A 26226-nucleotide genomic window follows, 5' to 3' on the forward strand; every position below is an offset into this window, starting at 1 on the left:
CTTCAAAACAAATTATCTAAAGGCATAGGATACTGCTGAGCAGAGATTCTGAATACCATGAGATAGTTAATGTGACTATGATGAGTTATATTGCTATCAAAAAACCTGAAAAAACATGGTATTTAATGGGTACAATATCTGTATGGGAATAGGCACACATATTCTATTAGGTAGGCTAACTCTGAACCCCTGCTCTTTCCCAACCAGGGAGTAACCTGAGCCTCCATATCTTGAACCCTCAGAAGGATAGGCTCAGCTTGGTCTGGGGATAGTTAATCTGTTGGGGCACAAGAAGTCACTCAGAATCTGATACAAAGAATCACTTAGCACACAAAGTGATGCATTTGGGTACGATTGAAGTATGCTCATACACCATGGACAAGGCAAACATCCGGGTAAGTCTCCAAGTTTTCTCCATGTCTTCAGAGATGTGGCTACATAATCACCTGGGGAGTCATGAAAAACCAGGGCTGGAACCCAGGCCAATTAGCACCTCTGGGAGTAAGACCCAGGCAGGGACATTTTTAAAAGCTCCCAGATTCCCCTTTGGAGAATCACAGCACAGGCCAAGCATCCCAACTTTCTCTTCCCAGTAGGTGGCGCTGTGTGAAGCCCTGCAGAACACAAGTTGGCCCCTTCCCTGGGAGCAGCTGTCCCAGGGCTTGAGCTGAGTGCTTTGTCCCAGCACTGGCAGATCTTGCTAAGCAGCTGATCCTTAGGGAAGCTGGGTCCCCAGCCACAACACAGGATCTGAGAAGGATCTGGAGGGACATCCTGGCCTGATCAAGGTCTAGAAGACAAGCTCACGCTAGGTCTGATGACCTGAAGAAAGCAAGAGACTAGTCTGAATCAATGGGCCTGGAACCTCAAGGTCCCCCTCCCCAGAGAGTTCTAGGTAGTTACTGAGGGATCAGTACTGTAGCTAGCCATGAGAAATGGACCGAGAGGGTCTTAAGTCCTTCAGGGACTTTGATTTCTTGTACGTGATTTGGTCACCTCTGAACAAGAAGTAAAAATGCTCACTCAGTGTCAGGATGGGTTACCAGAAGGTGTCACAGGGGACAGAAGCCAGCAAGACCAGGTCAAGTTCTTTTGGCTGTGCAGTTAGCTGCGTGATAGTGGGACACCAACTGTTTTAAGTCCCGGTGTCTTTATCTGCAGATTGGGCCACTGGGTAGGAGCTGTGAAGATGGGGCGCTGATCCCAGATCCCACTTTCCTAGCTGTTTGCACCAAGTTGGGTCTATAGTATTCAGTTCCTCATAGGACAGAGCTGGTCTTCTGTCAGATAGTAACTGAATTTCTCAGCCATAGCCGGTCACCAGTGGGTCAGAAAATACTGTGGTCAGTGGATGGGAAGCTGGACAAAGACACAGCAAGACAGGAGGGGCAGAGATGATCACCCATACAGGGTCATTGCAAAACTGCTCATTGTAGAAGAGTAACATTGCCAAAATGCTGTTTGTGTGGTCCAGGGCACTTGGCTGACTTGAGCAGCCATCCTTGCCCAAGGCCTGACAGGGTGAAAGTAGAGACTTGGGGGGTGGGAAGCAGGCAGAGGCTGTGAGAGCAACCGCAGGACTTTTCTCGGTCAGGATTTCACAGGTAGGGTGTCTCTGCTAGGGACGCAGGAAGGAAGCCTTGGGCAGAATGTTCTGCCCTCCGTGCTGGGTAGCCCACGGCGTGGAAAGGCAGGAACACACAGGGTGATGGCATATGAGGCGTGTGTGTGTGTGTGTGTGTGTGTGTGTGTGTGTGTGTGTGTATGTCAGGGTCAGAGCAGCTCGGTGGCATTCTGGAAAGGATTGGGGTTAGGAAGGAAGGGTGACCCATTCAGGACTGTGCTCCTCATTTATGAATGACCCCTGGACAGCCTTTCCGATGGTCCCATCACTCAAGTACCCAGCAGCCCTTGCAAGGGTGCTGCTGCTGTTTCTCTGTGATGTTTGCACGCTGATTCACCTGCTGTTAGGCCACCTCCCTATCCTCGCTGCACTGTCTACCTTGGCTCCTGTCTCAGGTAATCCTCCAGCTCTTGCTCTACCCAGAGGTGGACCAGGCTACTTACCAATCTGTACAACTGACCCCAGACAGAGCCTCAGGCCGAGACTCTCCTGCATGGCCTGGAGGCCTTTAAATGTCTGCCCTCACTTTCCTTTCTCTGTACCCTGGCTTTAATGGCCAGGTAGGAGATGTTCACTCTTTTTTTTAAACCCCATTATTTTTTAATCTTTGTATGTGTGGTGTGATGTGTGTTTGGGGTGCATAGAGAAGGGTATGTGTGAGAGTCTGCCTCCACAGTATGTGTGGAGGCAGGAGGCTAACCTTGGGTTTTGGTCCTCCTCTTGCACTTAGCTGACTCTGCTGAGACAGGGTCTCTTGTTTGTCGCTGCATATACCAGGCTAACTGGTCCGCCAGCATCTGGGATTTTCCAGCCTTTGCCTCCCTCTTGATGTAAGAGTGATGGTATCGCAGACTGTGCTCTGCCGTGATTGGCTTTACGTGACCTCTGGGGATCTGAACTCAGATCCTCATCCTGCATGCTTGCCATCCCCTGATCCATCTTCTAAGTCCATGACCGTTGCTCTTGAACCCACTGTCGGTGCCAGTAAGACTGTAGCAGTGAACAAGACTGTGAACTTGGGCAAGGTGACAGGGTCTGGGTGTCTGGTACAGAGGTAGGTCTGCATCCAGGCACTCTGGACTGCCGCTCATCTGGGTACCGTTTCTCATCTCTCTTTCTTTCCAACCCTCTTACACTATCCTCTTTATCCCGGTGATAAAGATCTTTATCCAAGCCTATCACAAGTGTGCACCTACTTCCAGCATTGCCGGAGCGTTCTAATTCCTTACTCTGGTAGCTCTCTGCCCATCCCCTCCTGGCATGCAGAAGCTCCGCCTACGGTGGGCTGGGCCCATGTCAGCAGGACTTTTCCCCCCAGCCTACTTGGGAGCTCCCAGGAAGGCCTAGGGGAGTGCCGATATATAATGTAAGATCCATGCTTTATCATTGTCTTTTCACCAGTGCCTGCTGAAAACTCTTAGAGCCAAGCCTGCCCCTGCCCTCATGTCACTGGAGGTGACTGGGTGGAGAGACCCTGACTTTGTCTACCACAGTCTAGGTTGGAATGGAGAAGTAACCTGAGGTTGGAACCAGGCTGAGGGGACAACTGGGATGCCTGGCCTGAACCAAGCTTCGTCTCCTTGGCTGCTTGGGTTTCTTTCTCTTGGGGTTGAGGGGCCACGCGGAGATGGAATCCAGGGCCTTGCATGCTGCACAAGGCAGGTGCTCTACCTCCAGTCCTGATGCATCCCAGTTAGGCCACCTTTAAGGTGTGCATCCCCACTCTCCTCACTGCAGAGGGATCTCCAGCCACAGTTTCAGTTCTTACAGCACTGGTTGAATCCAGCGCACAGGAAGTCACTGGTACTCCTGGACCACCTGAGCCTGGAGTCTCCTAGTCATAGAGTATAGGAGGCTGCTCTGTATCCTGCTAATGAGTGACACTTCTCAAACCCCAGGTAGGCTTCTCTCCTAGCTCTGCCCAGCCGCGGGTCCTATTGGCTGTTGGCTCTGGACCAGTTCTGCAGGAGCAAATTTGTAAGGATGGGTTTGTTTCATGCAGGCCCAGGGTGGCTCCCTACCTGCAGCTCCTCACAGCTGCGTGGTTTTAAATATGAAGAAATGAATGAACGCCTTGTTGAGCCTCTCATCTTGAGTCACATCTGCCCCATGAGTGCAAGCTCTCACAGTACACAGAGGGTTGGAGCTGCAGGGTCACAAACTGCCTCACCTTCCAAAGAAGCCAGAAGAAACCTGGTTTGGAGTCAACTGTACCCAACACCAGCGAATCGTGCCATCCCCCCTATCAGCACCAAGCCTCGTGCGTGTTTCTATAGTTACCGTCCTCACAGGAGGGTTGCTTCACTCACTACACTGAATGTCTCCCCTTTAACCCCTTGATTCATCGTTATCTTCCCCGGTATCCCAGGGAGAGCCAGAGTGAGGGTGGATGCTGTCAGGGAAGGAAGAGAAGAAAGCAGGGAGGAAGGAAAAGAGCAAGAAAGACAGGAAAGGAGGGAGGGGAAGGGAGGAAGAAAGGGAAAATAAAAAGGAAATTTCATATTCTCGAGGAATTTGGCCCAAACAGAAGCGACATTTCTGTGCTCACACAAGAAGAGAGATCCAGGAATCTTACTGCCCCATTGGATGATGCTGAATTGTGAGAAGTGAACAAACTCGCCCCAAACAGGGCCTTGACACCAGACCCAAGAGACAACTCCCCCCACTACCCTCAAACAGCTGCTTCACTGGAAAGTCCTGCCCGTGTAGAGGAGATGGCTTCCCCAACGCTGCCTAGACAAAGCCCCGTTCAGTTAGCTTTCCATCCTCCTGGACTCCAGAACCTGAGGCCACGTGGAGCTGGGTAGGAGTGAGGGTCTGTTGAGGGGATATTCTCCTACCTACCCTGCAGGTGGTGCTCAAGTCTCCTATGTTTCTTCAGCTCCCACTATCAGCCCTGAGTCAGTCAGTCAGTCAGTCTGTCTGTCTGTCTGTCTGTCTGTCTGTCTCTCTCTCTCTCTCTCTCTCTCTCTCTCTGTGTGTGTCTGTGTGTGCGTGTGAAGGTGTGCATGCCCACTTGAAGGCCACAGGAGGGCTCTGGATGTCCCACACCTCCCTTCTACCCACGTGACGGGATCTCACATTGAACATGGAGCTAGCCTGCAGCAAGCAAGCTCCATGAGTCTCTTGTTTCCAGCCTGCTTCTCTGGCTAGCTTTGTGCATAAGTGCTGCGAATTTAAACTCAGGTCCTTGTGGTTACACAAGTGTTCTTACCTACTTGGACATCTCCTCAGTCACCTGTGTTCCTTTAAAGAGGTTCCCATTGGTAGCACCAAAGTCTGGGTGGACCCTCAATGCAAGACAGGCTGTGAGATGAGGCAGCATTGCCAGGCTTCTCCCATAGCCTGGCTGAGCTTCTGGGAGGTTGGGAACAGTTTGATTATTAACACAGCCAAGCAGCTAATTAAAATAATAAATTAGAGAACAATAGAGGGGTGACAGAAGCTGCGTAAGGAAGGGGGGGAGTGTTTCTTTGCCAGCCATGCAGGAAAGCTGGGCATGTGTGCTGTTCAGGGTCACCCAGGAGGTATGTCAATGGTGGCATCAGTGATCCCTGAGCAGACTCATCCCAGGAGGCCTCAGGGGCAGGGTGACGGAAGGGCGGTGCCCGAGTCCTGCCGGGGGTGCGTAGAGTGGGCTCCAGATGTGGTCACTCAGTACTGTGGTCTGTGTATGATAAGGAGAGTGCTATTGGCAAAGAGCAAAGTCTCAGTGGGCATCACACCTATACAGGCAAGATTCTCTTCAAAAACAATATTACATCCCTTGTTTTCTACCCAGGTCACGATGCCAGAAGCTCTAAGCCCAGTGCTAGAAATGGGGAGGAAGTCGCTGAAGAGATGGCGATGGCTAACTCATCCCATCCCAGCAGAGCATCAGTACAGACCCTCAACCGTGCCAGGCATTTTCATAATGGTAAGTTCTAATTCTTACTGTTCAGGCACCCCCTTTCCGTGTACATAACAACATGAGAATAAGTGATCTTCCTGGAAGCTTGATTGTTGTGGGAAGTTTAATGAGAAGGTCTCCCATTGGCTCACATGTTTGAACAATTTAGTTGGTGGAACTATTTAGGAAGGATTAGGAGGTGTGGCCTTGTTGGAAGAGATGCGTCACTGGGGGTGGGTTTGGAGGTTTCAAAAGTCCACCCGTTCCCAGTTAGCTCTTTCTGCTTCTTATGTATAGATCAGGATGTAAGCACTCAGCTCCTGTTCTAGAACTATGCTTGCAGCCATGTTCTCTACTGTGTTGGTCATGGACTCATCCTCTGAAACTGTAAGTCCCAAATAAACTTTTTCTTCTATAAGTCGCTTTGGTCACATTGTCTCTTCACAGCAATAAAATAACTAAGATGATTGTCAGTGACTGGCTTGGTGAGCCAGGTCCCCCTCTACACAATAAGGACACTAGTAACACTGACTATTATAGTTGAATAGGTCATTGGGGTGTCCTCTGCAGAATCTTTTAGTGCTGGCTATTATGATCACCATGGCAGCATCCTGGGCTGTTTGCTCCATGCTGGCTTTGGCAGAGCCCTGCAATGTAGACCTCCACTCAAGAGTCACTCTGCATTCATGAAAGAGGGACTTTGTTTTATTGCACTCCTAGCCTGAGTGGCTGGGCTCTGCTCTGTGCCAGCTTCTGTGTTTGGAGGGTAAAGGGGCAGCAGGCTGAAGGGTGTGCAAATACAGCCTCTTGCCCATTGCCCTGTCTTGTAATTCCTTCAGGAAGGCAGAAGTTGTGACCACGGGGGAGCGCGTGGGGGGGGGGGGCGGGGAACAGACACTGCTCTGTCTTATGACTGGGGTTCAGGTAAGTCACAACAATCGGACTTTGGAGTGTGTCTCAAACAGGAAGGAATCTTTTCTGTGGAGAAGGAGTTCATGCTCTGAACATTCCCTTCCTGGTAAATTCAGTTTGAGAGACCTGAGCATCGCGCTGCATCACGGACTTCTAGGCCTAGAACAGCGAGTAAACACCTTTCCTGCTGTTTAACACCACCCAGACTGCAGACTGTGGCGCTTTGTCCTGTCACCCTAGGAGACCAACATAGTCAGACATGGGTCTTTAGTGTTTTTATGCTTGTCTGTCTTTTGGAGATTATCTGGAGTGGGCACAGGAGACTTTTGTGGTCAGGAAAAAAAGTCTTACAACAAAAAGTTTGACCCAGGCATGGTGGCGCATGCCTGCCATCCCAGCTAAAGCTAAGAGGATTGTCACAATGTGTCTGAGGACAGCCTGGGTTACAGTATGAGACCCTGTCACAAAACAAAACAAAACAACAAACCTTGAAATATCCAAGAAAGGAAGAAAGGGGGAGGGAGTGAAGTTGCTTGCTCTGCAGGAACTCTAAGTGCCCTAACTGATTTATCCGTGGTCAGATCTCTACATGCAGCCCAGTCCTCCATCCTAGGGCACATTATCCGAGATCTGTACCCCTGGGCCTCCCTGTTCCAGAAAACTCTTTCCTGGGAAGATCAAAGCCAAAGTCATTTTATTTTTTGTTCCCGGAAGCTTTACGAAATGTATTTAAGCAAACACTGTGTCCATTATTTTAACAGATAATATTTGGAGCGGCCAGTTTTCCTGATGCTTTGAAACCACTCTGAGCTTGGGACCAGTGTGACCCTATGGGCTCCCTGTGTTTCTGAGATGGGGTTGGGGAGTGGTTGTTTGTTTGTTTGTTTGTTTGTTTTTTCTTTTTTGCCTGGTACCTGGAGCCCAGCCCTGCTGAGATGTTGATTCAGGTGCATTTTCAGATTGAGAGACTGGAGATAATCTCCCAACTCCAGCTAGGGAAACAGACTCAGAAATGCCACAGCATCCACAGTTGCCAGGGTCCCTGTTGCCAGCAAACCTTCCGTCTTAGTCTTTCCCACATCCATTGAGACCACAAAACAAAACACACAGTCAACAAACACCAGATGGGATGGTGAGCCCCTTTAAGACCTGCAGCTGGGAGACTGAGGCAAGAGGGTCACCAGTTCAAAGCCATCCTGGACTGCATAGTGAGACACCATCTTAACAAATGAATCAGAGTAAAATGCAGCCTCTCTACAGGCCCTCTGGGGATTGATGACATTGTGTTCCTAATTAAATAGGTAATCCCCACTGGGAGACAGAGGCCACGCTGCTGTGGGAAACCTGTGTCAAATGCCACAGAGACCATCCCTGTCACAGTGTAGCTCTGAGACCATGGCCAGCAAGGCGAGTGGATTTCAGTGGGAAGGGGACATCATTTCGGCAGTCAGGATCGCATGGGCATGGTGTTCTGGAGACAGGGTAGATGGATGAGGTTGCAAACACAGTTTGACCTGGGTATGATCTGATGGACTCCATGAGAGTTGCAGCCTTCACAGCCAGGGCAGGGCTCACTCTGAGAGCAGGGCAGGATGAGTTCCAGCACGGTTTCTGACTTGGGAAAAGCCAACCTTGGTACAGGGACTCCAAAGTGAGCATGGCCAGAGTGCAGGTGTGGGGAGGGGAATGCCACAGCCTCCACTTACCCAGAAGAAGAAGTTGAAGATGAAGAGCAGGTACTTCAGGTGGGCCAACAGCCAGTCCTCCTGCTCTGTCTTGCAGTGTGCCATGGCAGCTGGGCCTGTGGAGGACACGAACATGCTGGGTAGGGGCACCACAGCGATCCCTGACGTTCCCGCCCCAGCACCCACAAAGGCTTCACCAGTCAGTGCTTCCCAGTGGGTTTGAGTCTGAGGCCCTGGGTGTACATGTGCAGCGTGGACCCCAGATGAAGACATACAACCTATGAAAGGGGGATCTGGGTGAAATTTTCTAGACTCTTGGATCTCAGTTTTGTTTTTATGACACAAAGCTAACCCACAGTTGTCCGGAGTCCTTTGTCTCTCCACGTCTTACCACCACTGCCGGACATATTTTCTTGTCACACACTTGCACACATGCTCACACTTGCTCATGCATGCCCACACATTTGGCAAAGCTGCAGATCTGAGCAGAATCTCTGCCTGTGTCCCTGTGCACAGGTATCTGTCTGGAAGGGTCCTTGATGTTTGCATAGGCCACCTCACCTGTTCCCAACTCCCCAGGTCCCAGAGGAGGAGGCAGGTCCAGTTGACTAGTGACTCTGCTAGAAGATGTTGGGGGGCTCCGTATGCTGGCTGCTAGCTTCAAGTCCTCACTGTGTGCTGTGGGCAAGCCCACGCCCTCCCTCCCTGAGGCCTCATCTCTAGAGGCAGAGATGATGGCTGTGCTGCAGGACCCTCAGGAAGAATGGCGAGAGCCTCCTAGTCCAGGGTCTAACTAGGCTTTGCATGTAGTGTGTGCTCAATAAATGAGAGTCCCATTCCATTCCCCCCAGATGCCCCATCTCTGGCTCAACGCCACCTTGCCTTGTTCTGACCCCGGCATGGATGACCCCGGGAACTGTGAAGTCAGTGGGGCTCCAGAAGGCCTGCTGAGCATTGGCCCTCTTTGCTTCTCGGTAGGTCCACACCTCAGCAGGTAGTCTCTGCGCCTGGGTTGTGACAGGTTACTTAACCTCTCTGTGCAACATCACCAAGTGAGGAGGCTTGGCAGAACTTCTTGGCCAGAAGACAGCAGGGGAGGTACACTCTTCTGTTCTCTTGGAAGAGAATCTTTCCGTTTTAGCTGGAGACTTTGCCACCTGGAGTGTGCTGCTCCACCCCAGCCTCTCTGTGAGGTATGGTCAGGGTTAACCCCTGGTAGGCAAACGGCGTGTGAGCAGAAGGGGCAAAATGATTTCTTGAAGGGGCTTTCTGTGGGGGAGGGGGTTCCCTACTACTTGGAAAGAATGTGAACTAGAGGTCAATGAGGCCAACTCGGTCCGATTCTGGGCCGGCTTGTCCCATTGGTTACTGGAGGTTTTCAGCAGACTCCTGCATTGATGAGGTCTGTTAAACTCTCCTCAGCTCTCCTTGTTTTCAGGCCGTATATTTCTCAGTGATGGTGTGGAGCACACACAGCTTTGGAGCTGTGACTTCGTTCTGACAGATCAATCCCTTTGCCACTGATAAGCACCGTTCTTTACCTCCGACAGAGTCAGTCACATCCTGAGAATGAGAAAGGCTGTGTCCCTCTTTCCCTTGCCCTGGCTGCTTGGCATGCTGATGCTATGGCTGGACTTCAAGCAGCCACTTTGTGCTCCAAACCATAAACCATAGGTTGGAAAGGGCAGTGCCACATGTTCAAAGAACTTGGGGCTCTGATAATTTTGGAGTTGCTACGCTGTCCCTGGACGGGTCACCTCCACCAAACCTGGAATTTCTTTAAGCCACACATCTGGATATGTGATAACTAATCACTGCTTCTCTGCTCTGGTGGGACAAACAGTGAACCCTGCCATGTGTGCCAGCATGTGCCAGCATGTGCCGGCCTGTGCCGGCCTGTGCCGGCCTGTGCCAGGTGTGCTGCAGCTGGGCTGTGGTCAGAGCATCATGTTGGCTGTGGCCACCGAACATCTCACGAATGCATTTGCCTGTGTGTTTCATTCTTATAAATATGGATATTTGTTTACACATTTTATTTGTGTATCTCATGCATATGGATATTTGCTTTGCATTTCCTTCATGCTGCATGGGGCGGGGGATACTAATCACGGGCTAATTTTGCCTCTGCTGAAGACCATAATGATTAAGAGGAGGGGTTCTAGTGAGATTCCCCCTACGCCCAGGGGACTGTCAGTGTCCCCGCTGGTATATGAGAAGGTGTATGGGAAGGATATTGGTGCAAGGCTCAGGACTGAAAGTCTGGAGAGAGCAGTGGTCCTAGCATGGTCATTGCATGTAAGTTCAGGAGCTTGGGAGTGTGTCCGGGAATGTTCAGTGGGTAGTCCCACATTTCCCAGAGTTCTCTAGTAAGGGTAGAAATATGTATCGGGCACTGGAGTCCAATGTGGAGATGACATCAGAAGAGAGGACAGGAGACAGAGTAGGACTGGGCACAGTGGGTAGTCCCTGTGCAGATCCTGGGCACAGTGGGTAGTCCCTGTGCCGATCAGACACACGGAGCAGAAAGGTGATGAAAGGAGTGAGCAGAGGAATAGGAAGCTGGAAGGCAGAGGTGAGGGAGGAAGAAGCTGTGAGGCAGAGGTGAGGGAGGAGGAAGCTGTGAGGCAGAGGTGAGGGAGGAGGAAGCTGTGAGGCAGAGGTGAGGGAGGAGGAAGCTGTGAGGCAGAGGTGAGGGAGGAGGAAGCTGGGAGGCAGAGGTGAGGGAGGAGGAAGCTGGGAGGCAGAGGTGAGGGAGGAGGAAGCTGGGAGGCAGAGGTGAGGGAGGAGGAAGCTGGGTGGCAGAGGTGAGGGAGGAGGAAGCTGGGAGGCAGAGGTGAGGGAGGAGGAAGCTGGGAGGCAGAGGTGAGGGAGGAGGAAGCTGGGAGGCAGAGGTGAAAAAGGGACTGGAGGGTGAGGGCACAGGGCCACGTTCTCAGTGAGGGCTGACATCAGTTGTGCTAAGCGAGGGTGCTTATGGGAAGGGGCAAAAGAGAAGGTTTTCAAACAGGCAGGAGGAGGGCTGCAGAGGGGGCAGGTTAAAGATTTGTATGACAAGAACTGTAAATTTTTGAAGAAAGAAATTGAAGAAAACACCAGAAAGTAGAAAGATCTCCCATGATTTTGGGTAGGTAGAATTAACATGGTAAAAATGGCAATCTTACCAAAAGCAATCTACAGATTTAATGCAATGCCCAGCAAAATTCTTCACAGATCTCGAAAGAATGGTACTCAACTTCATATGGAAAAGAAAATAATCCAGGATAGCCAAAACAAGCCTGTACAATAAAAGAACTTCTGGAGGCATCACAATACCTGACTTCAAATTCTACTACAGAGCTACAGTACTGAAAAGAGCCTGGTATTGGCATAAAAACAGACAGGAAGACCAATGGAACCGAATTGAAGACCCAGATATTAATCCACACATCTTCGAAACCTGATTTTTGACAAAGAAGCAAAAAAAAAATCAAATGAAAAAAAAAGCATATTTAACAAATGGTGCAGGCATAACTGGATTTTAACATGTAGAAGAATGAAAATAGATCCATATCTATTACCATGTACAAAACTCAAGTCCAATTGGATCAAAGACCTCAACATAAAGCCAGCCACACTGAACCTCTTCGAGGAGAAAGTGGGAAGTACCCTTGAACACATTGGCACAGGAGACAACTTCCAGCAGCACAGACCCTGAGAGAAACAATTAGTAAATGGTAACTCCTGAAACTGAGAAGCTTTTGTAAAGCAAAGGACACGGTCAGCAAGACAAAACGACAGCCTTCAGAATGGAAAAAGATCTTTACGAATCCCACATCAGACAGAGGTCTGATCTCCAAAATATACAAAGAACTCAAGAAATTGATCATCAAAAAAAAAAAAACAAACAAAAAACAAACAAACAAACCACAATCTGATAAAAAAAATGGGGCACAGACCTAAAGAGAAAACTCTCAGTAGAGGAATCTAATATGGTTGAAAGACACTTAATGCAATGCTCAACATCCTTAGTCATCAGAGAAATGCAAATCAAAACAACTCTGAGATTCTAATCTTACACCTGTAAGAATAGCCAAGATCAAAAACACTGATGACAACTTATGCTGGAGAGGTTGTGGGGTAAAGGGAACACTTCTGCATTACTGGTGGGAGTACAAACTGGTACAGCCACTTTGGATGTCAGTAGGGCGATTTCTCAGAAAATTAGGAAACAACCTTCCTCAAGACTCAGCAATACTACCTTTGGGTATGTATCTAAAGGATGCTCAATCGTGCCACATAGACATGTGCTCAACTATGTTCATAGCATCATTGTTTGTCATAACTGGAACCTAGAAACAACCTAAATGCCCCTCAACTGAAAAGTAAGAAAAATGTGGTACATTTACATAATGGAGTACTATACAGCAGAAAAAAATAACATCTTGAAATTTATGGGCAAATGGATGGAGCTAGAAAGCATCATATTGAGTGAGGTAACCCAGACCCAGAAAGACAATTATCACATGTACTCACTCATAAGTGGTTTTTAAACATAAAGCAAAGAAAACCAGCCTACAACTCACAATCCCAGAGAACCTAGACAACAAAGAGAGGCATACATGGATCTAATATACATGGGAAGTAGAAAAAGACAAGATCTTGTGAGTAAATTGGGAGCATGGGAGAGGGTTGAAGGGGAGGGGAGAGGCAGGGAGGGGAGCAGAGAAAAACGTAGAGCTCAATAAAATCAATTAAAAAAAAAAGAAGACAGGGCTTTTGAGGCCTGGACCAGGAAGGAATGACATCATTCTGCTTCAAGATGCTGCTGATCTCAGGATCTCTCCTTGCCTCAGTCCTGGGAGCCAAGTCTAGGAACAGTCAGGCATCACCCAGATGTGGTGGGAATCACACAGTGTGGGCACATCCTCCCATGCAACACACATTTAAGACAGTTTCCACCGAAACGCTGAAGCCTTTTCACTGATCCTTGGGAGCAGTGGCTTCAGGCACCATTCCTGGGTCAGAGTGTTGATGGAGGAACAAAGCTGGATTCAGGGGTTGCCGAGGTCACATCTTAGAAAAGCAAGAGCAGATGCCTGGGTGGTGATGTCACGTTCTGGACCTTTCCTGAGGACTGAATGTATAATGTCACCAGCTGTGAGGCTTGGGGACTACAGTCTCTCTGCTGCAAGCCCCACCTTCTATGCCTTGGATACAGTCTCAGAGAGTTCAGAAGAGGAGAGGTCTTAGAAGGAGCCCAGAAGGGGCCTGCTGTCCTGGCGAGCCAGATATGGTTCTCACAAGGCCGAGAAGCTAGGAGTACAGGACTCTCAGTGATTCCAGAGCTGGGAGCTGAAGGGGCAGCTGGAAGCATCTACAAGGGTCACTGTCTCTCTCTCTCTCTCTCTCTCTCTCTCTCTCTCTCTCTCTCTCTCTGTGTGTGTGTGTGTGTGTGTGTGTATTTGTGTGTAGATCAGAGGACAGCTTTAGGTATAGATAATCACTTTCCACCTTTTTTGAGACAAGGGCATTGATTCATGGCTGCTGGATCTTGAACTTCCAGCAAATCCTCCTGCCTCTGCCTCGCAATTGTGACCTCGGCAAGATTACGGGCCCATGTGTTACCCTCTTACATCGTGGGTTCTGAACTCAGGTCACCAGGCTTTCAAGGCAAACCCTTTAGCTACTGAGCTTCTTTGAGAACTGAAGCCGAGCCTGGGTGGCGGGAGGAGCCAGAGGTCATGCTGTGGCTTTGTCTACAGAAGGCCTCCACTCCTGATGGACAGTTCTGACTGAGGGTTAGAGAGGGAGGCAAAGCTAAGGACCCCTGTGGTCCCCTAATTTGCCATTCAGTCCCCTGGTGGGAAATTGAGGGTGAGCCCTGACACAGCAGAATGTCTTGACCTACCCCTCTGTAGCTCTAATTTTGGTTTCTTGCAGATTCCTTCAGATTGGTGGTCTCCAGCGAGAGCTAAGAAGAACATGGTGTCTGTCCTGGGTACACACTGTAGTTGGTTCTGAGGGAGGCACCATGCTGTGTATTACAAAGGATCCAGCTGTGTTCACAGAATCGGCTGGAGGGAACCACATCCTTGTCCCTGGCTGCCTGAACTTGAGATGTGAAATCCTGTGGTTGTGAGTCCCACTGTAAAGTATATGCAGAGTCTCTGGGGAGGCACCACTTTGTCAGTATGTCGGGGTCAGCTACTGCGCACACGTGGATGGATGTGGGCCACTGTTTGGATCAAACTCAGGGTCGATAGCTAACTAGAGAGTCCCATGGATGGTGCTGTAGGCGGGCCTTGAGTTAAGATCCTGACAGGAAGAACCCCTAGCCTTTCTGTCCTGAGCAAAGTTTGGACTTTTTGTTCCTTTCTATTTTTGGCCTCACTTGCAGCATCCCATGCATTATATACAATAGTCCACCCTCTGCTCTGTCTTTAGCTATGTTTTCCCATCAGGTTCCACATGCAACACACACACACACACACACACACACACACACACACACGAGTTTTCTCAGGTTCTTTTTGCTGTTATTTTCTGCTAAGTGGTTCTGACTTTTTTCCCCTTTTAAAAATTGCAGTCTGATCTTCGAATCGGGAACTTCCCATACACACGACAAGACTGGTGTGTAAACAAACACAGCAGCAGCACTAATCATTGAGTGTGAACACCAATTGTCACCCAGCACGGTGATCCGTGGCAAGTCAAATGACCTCCAGGCCTCAGCTTTCTGCCTTGCACATCAGAGGTGATGCTGGGTCAATTCTGTCTCTGACTGGAGAATTTGTAAGAATTTTATATCCTGAAATGCTCAAAGGACAATTTATCCCAGAGCTCAGTAACCTTCCTCAGTGAAGGACAGTGGAAAGTGGGTGGTGTGTCAACTTCGTTTGCTGTGACAAAATGTCAGAGAAGTCAGCTGAAAGGAGGAAGAGCTTAATTTAGCTCATGGTTTCGGAGGTTTCCAGGCACGGGCGCTGCAAGGCTGGCTGCAGCCTGGGTGACCTGAAGTCAGGACTCCAGCAGGGGTACCCCAGTGGCTTTGGCCATCACAGTGGGCATGAGCTCATCATGTTCAGATGGTGATAGTTGTCTTTGGTGCTTATGTCGCCTTCCCCAGCCCCTGCGACTTCAGGAGGGCAGACTTGAGGAGACCTGGGCTCTGGCTCAATCTTGGGTCTAACTTTCTCTGTGATGCCAAGCTGCAGTTTTTCTGCGTATTGAACTGCAAAGATGACCTCCCTTACTCAGTCAGCAGAGGCATCCTTCTCAAGTCCTTTGTCCACACGGTCATCTCAGAGCATCTCTGCATCCTAGATGGAGGTTCCCAGCAACAGTCATGGCTGTCTCACACACACACACACACACACACACACACACACACACACACACACACACCACAGAGGTTGCTACTCTGAGTACTTCATAAGTATATCTCTTTAAGCCTCACAAATAGCCCACGAGATAGGCCTCAGAACCAGCTCCTGCCACAGAGGCAGAAAGGGCCACAGAGGTTATACAGAGGCCACACAGTAAGCTAAGGGTGGTCAGGCAGTCTTATCAGGTGACATGTTCCTGAGTACCCACACAACATCCCTGTTTATACCTATTGTGTCTGGGACAATACCAGTTGATACCCATTGTCTGCTATTGTCATTATTAAGAATGTTCTGTGGATGGGTGATGCTAACTGCAGGCTCATCACCGCCATGTCCGGCCATCTGTCTGCAATCTCCTTTACTCTCCAAACCGCTGTATCTGCCCATTCCACCCTTTCCACCTCAGTGGGTTTCTCCAACTGTGTATGACTCTGAAATCCATAATCATCAAGCCCCTTTAGTGAACCCCAAGTTGCAACCCTCAACTCTAGTCATAGTTGAAACTGGAACTCAGTTCTGGATCCTGAGCATCGAACAGGGTTCAGGGTGTGTGGGCATCAATTGGTGTTGAAGGAAAGAGGAAACCATTGGGCAGATCTATTGAGGAATCTCCTGACAGGTCTCAAACTTCTTGAGAGTTACTCGGATGGTTCTCTGTCCTCTCCCCCAGACCCCCAGGGAAGTGGAGCTGAAGATCATGGAGGGAGAGACGAACATCTTGTACCTGGCTTCTGTGCCCCATGCCTGTGCTGTGCACAATGAGAGTTCCTGCACAGATGACTTTGTGCAGCCAGGGCTTCCTGGGACAGCCTTACCCAGGTCAGCTCTGGGAACTCCTGCCTTCCCTTGGGTATTCTCTGCCATTTCCACAACATTCTCTTTCTCCTCACAGTTTTAACCTCAGATGAGAAATTCAGACCTATACCTGCCACACATCAAAGCAGACAGCCCTTTTAAACTGATCTTGACAAGACTCCCCGGGAACAGGGCATTTCCCATCCCACAAATGGGAAACATCCTAAGAAAGATCAACGCTTTCTGATGAGCCAGACCACTGAGGAACCATGGCTAGAGCCAGGCAGCTGACAAACCTTGAGAATGGATGTACAGTCATCCCCCTGCCTCAGTTTCTGAACCTTCTCTATCTGGCCTTTGTTATAGTCCTTAAAGCTGTATCCACAGCTGAAGCTGGGGAAACCTAGGACCTTAAAGGCTTTATCACCAGGGGCACTCAATATAGATTACACCAAGGGCTCCCCATCTGTCTTCCACCCCCTCCCCATCATTCCTTTCCCTTCTGTATCCCAAGGTTAGAGATATACTGTGCTCATGGAACCTAAACAGTTCAGGATGTCCATAAATGCCAAACCCAAGGGAAGTAGGTCATCCTACCTTCAGCTCCGGGATGTATGGTTTCTTTAGTTTATAGCCTAGGGAACTAAGGGCCTGAGAAGCCACACAGACTTCCTGGTCAGGGGCCCTCCTGTTTCAGGTACAGGACAACATCTTCCCAGGCTGAGGGTGTCAGTGAGTGAGGTTGGGCCACAGCTTCTGTTTTATGTGGTAGATCCAGGTTTGAGGTCTCAGACTTGTAGGAGAGAACTCGGATCTTGAATCTGGGAACTCGGAAACCCTTCCTACAAGCCCCTCAGACTAGAATGAGTTTTCAGGTGACCCAATTAGGATAAGTTTGATGGCTCCAGGAAGACCCAAGAGCATGGGGTGTCAGATTCATCAAGGGAGTGAGACAGATCCCACAGTCCCATCATCGAACTCTGGGAAGAGACAGCCCCAACATGGCTCATGTGCATGGCTTCTCATGGAACTGTGCAATGTGTACCCCATACAGCTGTGAGATTAGCAAGCTGCCCACCTTCCTTCAATGTCTCATTTCCAATTAACCAGCATTGCTCTGTACCACCCATCATTTCCTGCCGAACATAGGTGCCCTCCTTCTGACTTTTTCACTGGATGTTGCCAAGCAGAGGCTGGACAATGTAATAATATATCATGGTGAAAGGAGTCTAAGGCTTGGGCTGAACAATCTCAAGAAAGATAGGAAACAGCTGGGGTTGCTATATTTGACAAAACAAACAAACAATAGCGACAAAGTGAAAAATAGAAGACCACAGATTCCTTCCAGCTGGGGCTGGTAAGTGGTTGTCTTTCTTCCAGTGGTGGGTAGTGGCATCAAACTCACTCATGTTTATGTCACAAGGTGGCCTAGGCTTCCCATGGTCTAGAAGTTGCTCTCCCCTTCTCCCAGCATGAAGGGTATACAGTTGCCCAACCACAGCACCCTAGATCAAAGATCTGGAGATGTAAGAGTGGATGTATGTTGTGATCTGAATCTTTAATGTTCAACAGAGGCTCACATTTTGAATGCTTGGTCCCAAGTTGGTGGCTCTGTTTTGGGTAGCTGTCTAACCTTTAGGAAACAGACTAGCTGAGGAGGTAGGTCACTGGGGACAGGTCCTTGGAATTTGTCTTCTTGGCTTCCTATTTCTGGTCTGCTATGATGTGGACAGCATCTGCCACTCACCCCTGCAGCCATGTGAAGAGACACCATGACCAAGGCAACTCTTGGAAAGAAAAACATTTAATTGGAGCTGGCCTACAGTTCAGAGGTTTAGTCCATTGTCATCATGGTGGCACACAGGAAGACATGGGGCTAGAGGAGTAACTGAGAGTTCTACATCTGGATTGGCAGATCACAGAAAAGAGAGAGCCACTGGGCCAGGCATGGGCTTTTGAAACCTCAAAGCCCACCCCCAGTGACACTTGTTCTCCTTTAAGTTCACATCTCCTAATAGTATCACTTCCTATGGGCCTAAGGACAGCCATTTTCATCCAAGCCACCATACCTCCCTAAGTTATTTCTCTCGTTTTTTTCCCCCTCATCTTTGAATGCAAAGTAACACTTACAAAATATCCTCCATGTGCTCTATGCCTGTGCTCTCCATGACCTTTCTTCCTGGAACACACATACCCCCTGAAATCAAGTTTGAACTGCCCAGACAAAGGCAGGAGAGGAGAGCACAGTGGCTCTCAAGTTCGAGGTCATTTTAGAGTTGTCTGGGTGGCTACAGAAACACTGGGAGATCTGGACATGTGGCGCTATCCCCGTGTGGTAGTTTGAGAGAAAATGGCCCCAAAGGGAGTGGCACTATTAGGAGGTGTGGTCTTACTGGAGGAAGTGCATCACTGTGGAGGCCGTCTTTGAGGGCTCATATATGCTCAAGCCACGCCCAGATTTTCAGACCACTTCCTATTGCCTGTAAGTCAAGATGCAGGGCACTCTGCTACTTCTCCAACACCGTGTCTGCCTGCACGTGCCATATTCCCAGCATGCTCTCCATCATATGATAATGGGCTAAACCCCTGAACTATAAGCAAGTGTCTCAATTAAATGTTTTCCTTTGTAATAGTTGCCTTGGTCATGGTGTCTCTTCTCAGCAATAGAAATCCTAACTAAGACATTCCAGAACTGTAAAAACCACACAATTGCCACCACCACACCTGGAGTTGGACCTTTTCCTGGAAATCTCTTTCAGAAGGTCTTGAGGAGGGGGGGCAGTGAACATCTGTGTCAAGTTGATGCTAGTATAGCTGGTCTGGGCACACACAATGTCCTTTGTATGACAGGGAAAGAGATGAGACCATGTGATCCTGTATCTGGAATGACCAGGTGCAGTGGGATTGCCTCCCCATCCTAGACTGAAACATGGGAGACAATCTTTGTTTTTCAAGTGATTTTCCTGCTGGGTTCTGGTTTAGAAGCTAAGCACTTTTTTTTTCTCACTGGATTACATCTCTGGGAGTCAGTCTTCTTTGGTTAATATCTCTCTCACAAAAAAGAAATGAAATTCTACTGTAGCTCTGATTCTAGATGCAAGGAACTAGACCGCCATTAGAAACAGTGACAGCAATGGGGTGAATTCAGGTCTAAGGCTCCAAGTTGTGTCTAGTCACAGTGCTCCCTGCATCTCAAGTCTCCCGTGGGCTCCCAGGCCTGCTTCCCTCTAGTATTTGATGAAAAATCACTCTTTCTGTGGCTATGACAAAACATCAGACAAAAGAAACTTACAAAGGAAGGGTAATTTTGGTTTGAATTTCAAAGGATAGATTCCATCATGGTGGGAAAGATGTGGTAGCAGAAGTATGAGGTGGTTGGTCACACTGTATCCATGGTGGCAGAAGTGTGAAGTAGTTGGTCACACTGTATTCATGGTGGCAGAAGTATGAAGTAGTTGGTTACACTGTATTCATGGTGGCAGAAGCGTGAGGTGGTTGGTCACACTATAAGCATAATCATGAGACAGAGACACAGAGGAGAGAGAGACAGAGAGAGAGACAGAGAGAGACAGAGAGAGAGAGACAGAGAGAGACAGAGAGAGAGAGAGAAAAGAGAGAGAGAGAGAGAGAGAGAGAGAGAGAGAGAGAGAGAGAGAGAGAGAGAGTCTCGTGTTCAACTGGCTTTCTCCTCCTTTCTCTTTCATCTTTATTCAGCCCAGGGCTTCAGATCATTGGATCGTGCTGTCCACGTTCAGGGTGCGTCTCCCTCACCAGTTAAGCCTCTCTGGAAACACCCTCAAAGACACACCCAGATATGTGTCTCCTAGATGATTATAAACCCAGCTGTACAGACAATGAGGATTGAGCCTCCTTCAATCCTGAGATCAGAGGTCATTCCCTCATCCAGACACTCTGAACTCACTACTGTCTGATGGTCACCACCCTGTGATTCCCAAAGTCACTTCTAGTAGCCATGGCAGTGGATTTCCAGTCTTCTCTGAAGAAAGTGAGACACTGACACACCCCATTTCCCAACCGCTCCCTTTCTTATGTGCTGGGGATGGAACCCAGAGCTTCACGAGTTCTGGGCTTGCTCTTTAAGCCACTGAGCCACAACCCTGACCACACCTTCTTCTGAAACACTCTCCATGGTGACCACTGATATGGCCTGTGTTGGCTTAAATAAGAACAACCCCATAGGAACATATATTAGAATGCTTAGTCAGCAGAGAGTGGCTATTTGGGAAAAATTAGAAGGATTAGGAGTTGTGGCCTTGTTGAAGTAGGCGTGATTTCGTTGGAGGAAATATGTCCCTGGGGGTGGGCTGTGAGGTTTCAAAAGCCAGTGCCAGCAGACCCAGTACTGCTGGCTGCCTGCTTTCTTTACATCGAGACATGCAGGTCTCAGACACTGCTCCAGCGCCTGTTTATATGCGACCATGCCCTCTGCTGTGTTGATAAAGGACGAAGCCTCTGAAGCTATAAGCAAGCCCCCAGTTAAATGCTTCTTTTTATGAGTCACCTTGGCCGTGGTGTCACTTCCTAGCAATAGAACAGTGGCTAAGAAACGGCCTCACCGGTTTCATGACCCCGTTTTCTCTCGAGTCTTCTTGTCTATCTCCAACGAGCCTTGATTGCCATGGTTTGGAGATGGCCCCAAGGCTCGTGCGTTAGAAGCTTAATCCTCAGTACAGCAGAGAAGGACCAGACAAGAGCCTGTTAATGGTGTTCTCACAGGGTGGGCTAATTTTCTCCTGTGGGTTTGTTAGAAAACAAAACGGGGCTTCCTCTGGATCACTTGATCATCTCCTCTTACCCTCTGTCTGTGGCTTGAGAGGACACAGCATAAAGGCCGTCTCCAGAAGGCATAGCTGCCCTCTTGAACTTTCTGCCTTCCACAATCACGGCTAAATATGTTTCTGTTCAGGGAAATTGGGAACAGCTATCAGAGCCTGCTGAAATCTCGGCTCACCCAGGGCCACAATCCGTTTAGAGTAGCCATTTGTTTCTCCTGCTACCCCCCTATCCCTTAGACATCCTCTCAAAGGGACCCTATACCTGACTGTTCCTTGTTCATCCCTCATCCTCAGTTCCGTCATGGCGCCTTGCTTTGCATCCTCCTCAGTGAGCATCTTGGAACTCCGCCCATTCCATTCCTTTCACGACCCTGCCTCAGGCCTCTCCTCGCTTAGCACGGGGAAGTTATTTATATATCCATTTCCCCCGAGATTAGATAATTAGTCTATTAATTCACCAAATGTCTAAGGTCCCCATATGTGTACACACGTGGTAGGTGGTAGAGATGGAAAAGAATTAATGAGACAGTCTCTGACCTCCAAACACTCAGAGCTGGGGCAACAGGCAGAGTAATGGCACTTCAGCAGAGTGTGTGAAGTTCAAGGCCAAGATGTACTTGCAAGGTGCTGAAGAGGGAGCTTGGGCAATAGTTTCTAGGAGAAGGGACTGGACAAGAGTGCATACCAGGCTCAAGGCTTTGACCTAGATTTTATAAGCAATAAGGATCTGTCTTCTCTGGTCCAGGGGTAGGAATTACAGTCACCACTTAGGAGGTTAAGTTAAACAAACTCACGTGGCCCTCAGAGTCCGGTGGAAGGAGCATTCATTTAAATGAGTTCTGAAAATACAGTTACCTGAAGGGACCATCAGACATATATTAACTGACATCCTGTGGCTCTGCTGGATGTAGCAGAGAGCCCACCGGTGGCTGTCCAACCAAGCCTAGTATAACCACATCAGTCCCTAGCAACTGTTCCAGGCTGGCATGTGTAGATCCAGTCAGGGAAGTGGAGGAAACTTAGGATGAGAAGTCAAACCCTGACCCCCACGTAGAGAAACGACTGCACAGCAGACTGAATTTTCACATTCCAAGCTTCAAGCATACTTCGGAAAGCTCAGGGGCCTTGCCGTAGACTGAGCACTCTGAAGAAACCCAGCCTGATTATAGTGACGATAGAGTTTATGCTTCCCCCCATTCAGAGATAGGACTTATGTATTATAATTTCCCTGATGGTCTCCACCGGAAGGAGCTAGCTATCATCTGCAGAAAAGCTACTCTTTCCTTAGTCCAGCTGCGCAGGGTTCAAGGCCCCAATACCTGCAGGAGATGCTTGCTTCTTTCTTTGGGTAAAGTTTGGGATGTGTGTGCGCCTGGACCCCAGGAGAGTGAAGGGGCTGAGGGAAGCCCTCCCTTCATGGGATTACCAAAGAAAGGGATCCCTTGGGGGACCACTTGGAAGTCCACTGAGCTCTCAGCAGGATGGGGTGGGCAAGCAGAAGCCCGGATGTCAGGGGTTCCTTCCGCTCTGTACTGGCGGACAAGTGAATGGGATGCTATCCCTTTCTGTGCCTCAGTTTCTTTACTTATACATGACAAAGTGGGTGTTCTGGGAGTATGTTCTTTAAATAACTTTTCCAGTAGACTTCAATATATAAAATCGTAAGTCAAGTGGAGCTCTGCTGGCGGAAGAGGGGTGTTGAGCACCTCTCCAAGTTATGCTTCTCTCGTCACTATCACCTCCTCTCTCACTTATCCCAAAGCTGAGACCGCAGCACAACCTCAGCTCTAAGACTCTGAGCTCATGCCTTTTAATCCCCTAATGAGTATGATAATTGTACAGTTGTCCAACGTTAAAACTACCCCAGGAGCAGGGCAAACTGAAGGGGACCTGTGAGGTTGCAGATGGTCCAGTTGCTGTTGTTTTCTCTGGGCCCCAGCTACATCCACCTCACCTATTTTCATGGTAATAAAATCCACACAATATTAAATTTACCACAGTGACAATTTTAATACATACAGTCCAGTGGTGTTAAATACATTCATAAGGTTGTGTAGCTTTCACCTTCTTGCAGTTCTAGAACTTTCTCATCACCGACGATGGAAACCCCATACCCTGAAGTACTCCCTCTTCTTCTCCTCCCACAGTCTTTGGAGTTCCTGACATGATCTTCTTAGTTTGACTATTTCCTGTCCATAATGTCCCGTGTCCTATGGTTTAAATTGCACCTTGCTTCTCTTACCGTAAAATTTTCAAGACACTTCTGAACAGCATCCCCTGTGCTCAGCCCTCAGTTCGGACCCCAGCAACAGCGGGTTAGGGATGGATGTTGACCCAATTCCCTTTCCATAATGCAGCTTCTGGATGGACCCACACTGTTGCCACAGCTTCTGGACCCTGTACTCAGCTGAGGGCACTGAGTGGATTGACTCTTAGGACCTCAAGCTCTGAGTCCATGTAGCCACAGCCGTTGGGCACTGTTTCGATTGTTTCTGGGCTATTCTTTCAAGTGCAGTTTGCACCAAAGCATCAGAGACAAGATGTCCCTGTTGTCTGGCCAAACCCAGCAGCAGGTGTTAACACCTCTTAGAAAGTTACCAGACTCAATTCCCCCAGTTTCAGCACAGCAAGAAGGGTCCCAGTTTCTATATTCTGTGCACGACGGGGAGGGGGGAGGGCTGCCCCTCAGGCTTTCATTATGGAAAGGATATTCCCTGCTTAGGGGTGCTTATAACTGCTGGCTGTGAATCAGATGGGCACACACTCCCTTCTGGGTGATAGGAATTGGACCAAGTGTCCCAACGATACAAAAACTCATTTTTCTTCCCAGACAGAGAGTTTATAAAATTTTTCATTTGCTTTCCAAATAATGTCTGTATTATGTCTTGAATAAAGCACTATGGTTTTGTGGTGAACCTCAAGATCATTCCTTCCTAGGAGCTGCCTGTGTGTGTGTGCATGCGCACGCACACACACACACACACACACATGCAGTCGTGTGGGAAATGTCACTACTGATTGGGTTCTGAGGAATTCTGTAGAGCCAAAGGTTGGAAGGCTCCCCCGCCTGACGTTAAGGGCCACTGACACTCTTCTCTTTTTAGGGACATAGGCAAACCTGCCCATTCCAAAGAGAAGAGCAATGTTTCAGGGTCAGGACCAGACCTGGCAGGTTCAGAGATGCTGCCAGAGGCAGGGTTGCCTCTACAGTCAGGGATCCCAGGAGTCCAGCTTCCTGATTCAGTTTTCTGTCTCCACAGAACATAGATTTATTGGCCTGTGTGTCTGTGTGTGCAAATGCAAGAACAGTCTTGTGTCTAAATTTCAATTTGCGTGTTCACTTTGGGACTCAGATGTGAATCTTCTGGGCCTTAAGTCCAGAAGGTGACGTGATTCATGGAGGTGAGTGTGGAGGCTGCTAAGGCTCCTGGTCAATGAGCCATGGGTGTTCCATCTCAAGTCATTGCAAACATTTCCTAGGGATTTGATAACCCCTAAGAAAAGCACTTCAATCCCCTTACAGGTGAGCCAAGCACACAGATATGTAGGCGGAAGCTTCTGTCCCACCCGGTCCCTCAATAAACACACAGAAACTATATTATTTGTAATGCTGTTTGACCAATGGCTTAAGCATATTTTTTAGCTTGCTCTTATTTTTTTTAAAGATTTATTTATTTATTTCTTATGTAAACAACATTCTGCCTCCATGTATGCCCGTACGCCAGAAGAGGGCGCCAGATCTCATTACAGATGGTTGTGAGCCACCATGTGGTTGCTGGGAATTGAACTCAGAACCTCTGGAAGAGCAGCCAGTGCTCTTAACCACTGAGCCATCTCTCCAGCCCCCTTAGCTTGCTCTTATATCCTAAACAAACCCATCTCCATTAATCTGTGCACCACCACGAGGTCGTGGTCTACCAGCAAAGTTTCAGTGCATCTGTCTCCAGCGACAGCTATATGGCTTCTCCCGACTCTGCTTACTCTCTCCTCTATCTGCTTGGAATTTCTGCCTTGTCCTGCTCTGCTAAGCCACTGGTTGAAACAGATTTATTCATTAACCAATAAAAGCAACACATAGAAAGACTTCCCACACCACAGATGCTTGTCTTTTAAAAGATAGTTGTCTTCTCTGGACAAGGAAATAACACATTCTCCTGGCCACTGGCCAATGCAATCGCAGGTACCCTAACTCTGCCCCAAAGCAAAAGTTATGACTTCAGAACACCCTGACTGATGCCTATATCAGTCCCCTGATCAAGTGCAACCCACCATCCCTGCATCATCACCACCCACTCTTTCTAAGGTTTAGAGAGTTACCTGAATGTGCCAGGTGAGGAAGAAGCCCCCTGTTTAGTTTTCCATTTGCTAACTTGTAGGAGGTACTTACTGCTCGATGTTGGAGTTCAAATACAGCTTCCAAACTCCCCTGAAATAATTCACATGCATATAGGACATGCTGGTAATTAGGAAAATCGGCCTGTCCACTGGTGGAGAGATTCTATTCTTCTCCCATGGGAAGGACAGATTCCTGCTTCCCATCCTCCAACAATGTAGCTTATGAATCATTTATAGGAGGGTGTGCGTGAGTATTCTTAGTATTGAATAAAGAAACATTCCAACAAAGTGAGAGTAACCCAGCAAGGCAATTTCCGCTAGTGAAAATGGCATGCTAGACTCAAACTAGGCTAGGCCAAGAGGCCCTCTGTCTTTTCTCCATAACTGCGGTGGTCTGAGTAGGAATGACTTCCTTAGACCCACGTGTTTGAATGCTTGGTCCCTAGGGAGTGGCATTATTAGGAGGTGCGCATTTGTTAGAGTAGGTGTGGCCTCGTTGGAGGAAGTTTGTCACTGTCTGGGCGGGCTTTCAGGTCTCAGATACCCGAGCTAGGCCTAGTGTGTCATTCCCTTCCGCTGCCTGTGGATCAAGAGGTAGAACGCTCAGCTGCCTTTCCAGCACCACGTCTACCTGCAGGCCGTTATGCTTCCTGCCATGATCATAAGGGACTAAATTTCTGAATTGTAAGCCAGCCCCAATTAATCTTACCCTTTATAAGAGTTGCTGTGTTCGTGGTGTCTCTTCACAGCAGTAAAACCCAAACTAGGATGCTAGCACAGGTGGTCTGTGTCACATCTTATTGGTAGGGGTTTGACGGTGTAAGGA

The 26226-nt window shown here is 48.7% G+C and overlaps 1 protein-coding gene across 4 annotated transcripts in view; it reads right to left on the minus strand.

Annotated features, from left to right (window-relative positions):
* Positions 1–26226, minus strand: part of Tspan11 (tetraspanin 11) — a 67861-nt gene that overhangs the window by 34862 nt on the left and 6773 nt on the right. For all 4 annotated transcript variants that reach the window (XM_085687177.2, XM_085687179.2, XM_048444050.3 and 1 more), the window contains exon 2: positions 8132–8226. In XM_085687177.2, the coding sequence (XP_085543303.1) occupies positions 8132–8215 (84 nt within the window). In that variant the 5' untranslated portion in view covers positions 8216–8226. The remainder of the gene's footprint in view (positions 1–8131; positions 8227–26226) is intronic.

This window comes from Myodes glareolus, chromosome 3, assembly GCF_982192425.1.
Source record: "Myodes glareolus chromosome 3, mMyoGla1.1, whole genome shotgun sequence".
NCBI lineage: Eukaryota > Metazoa > Chordata > Mammalia > Rodentia > Cricetidae > Myodes > Myodes glareolus.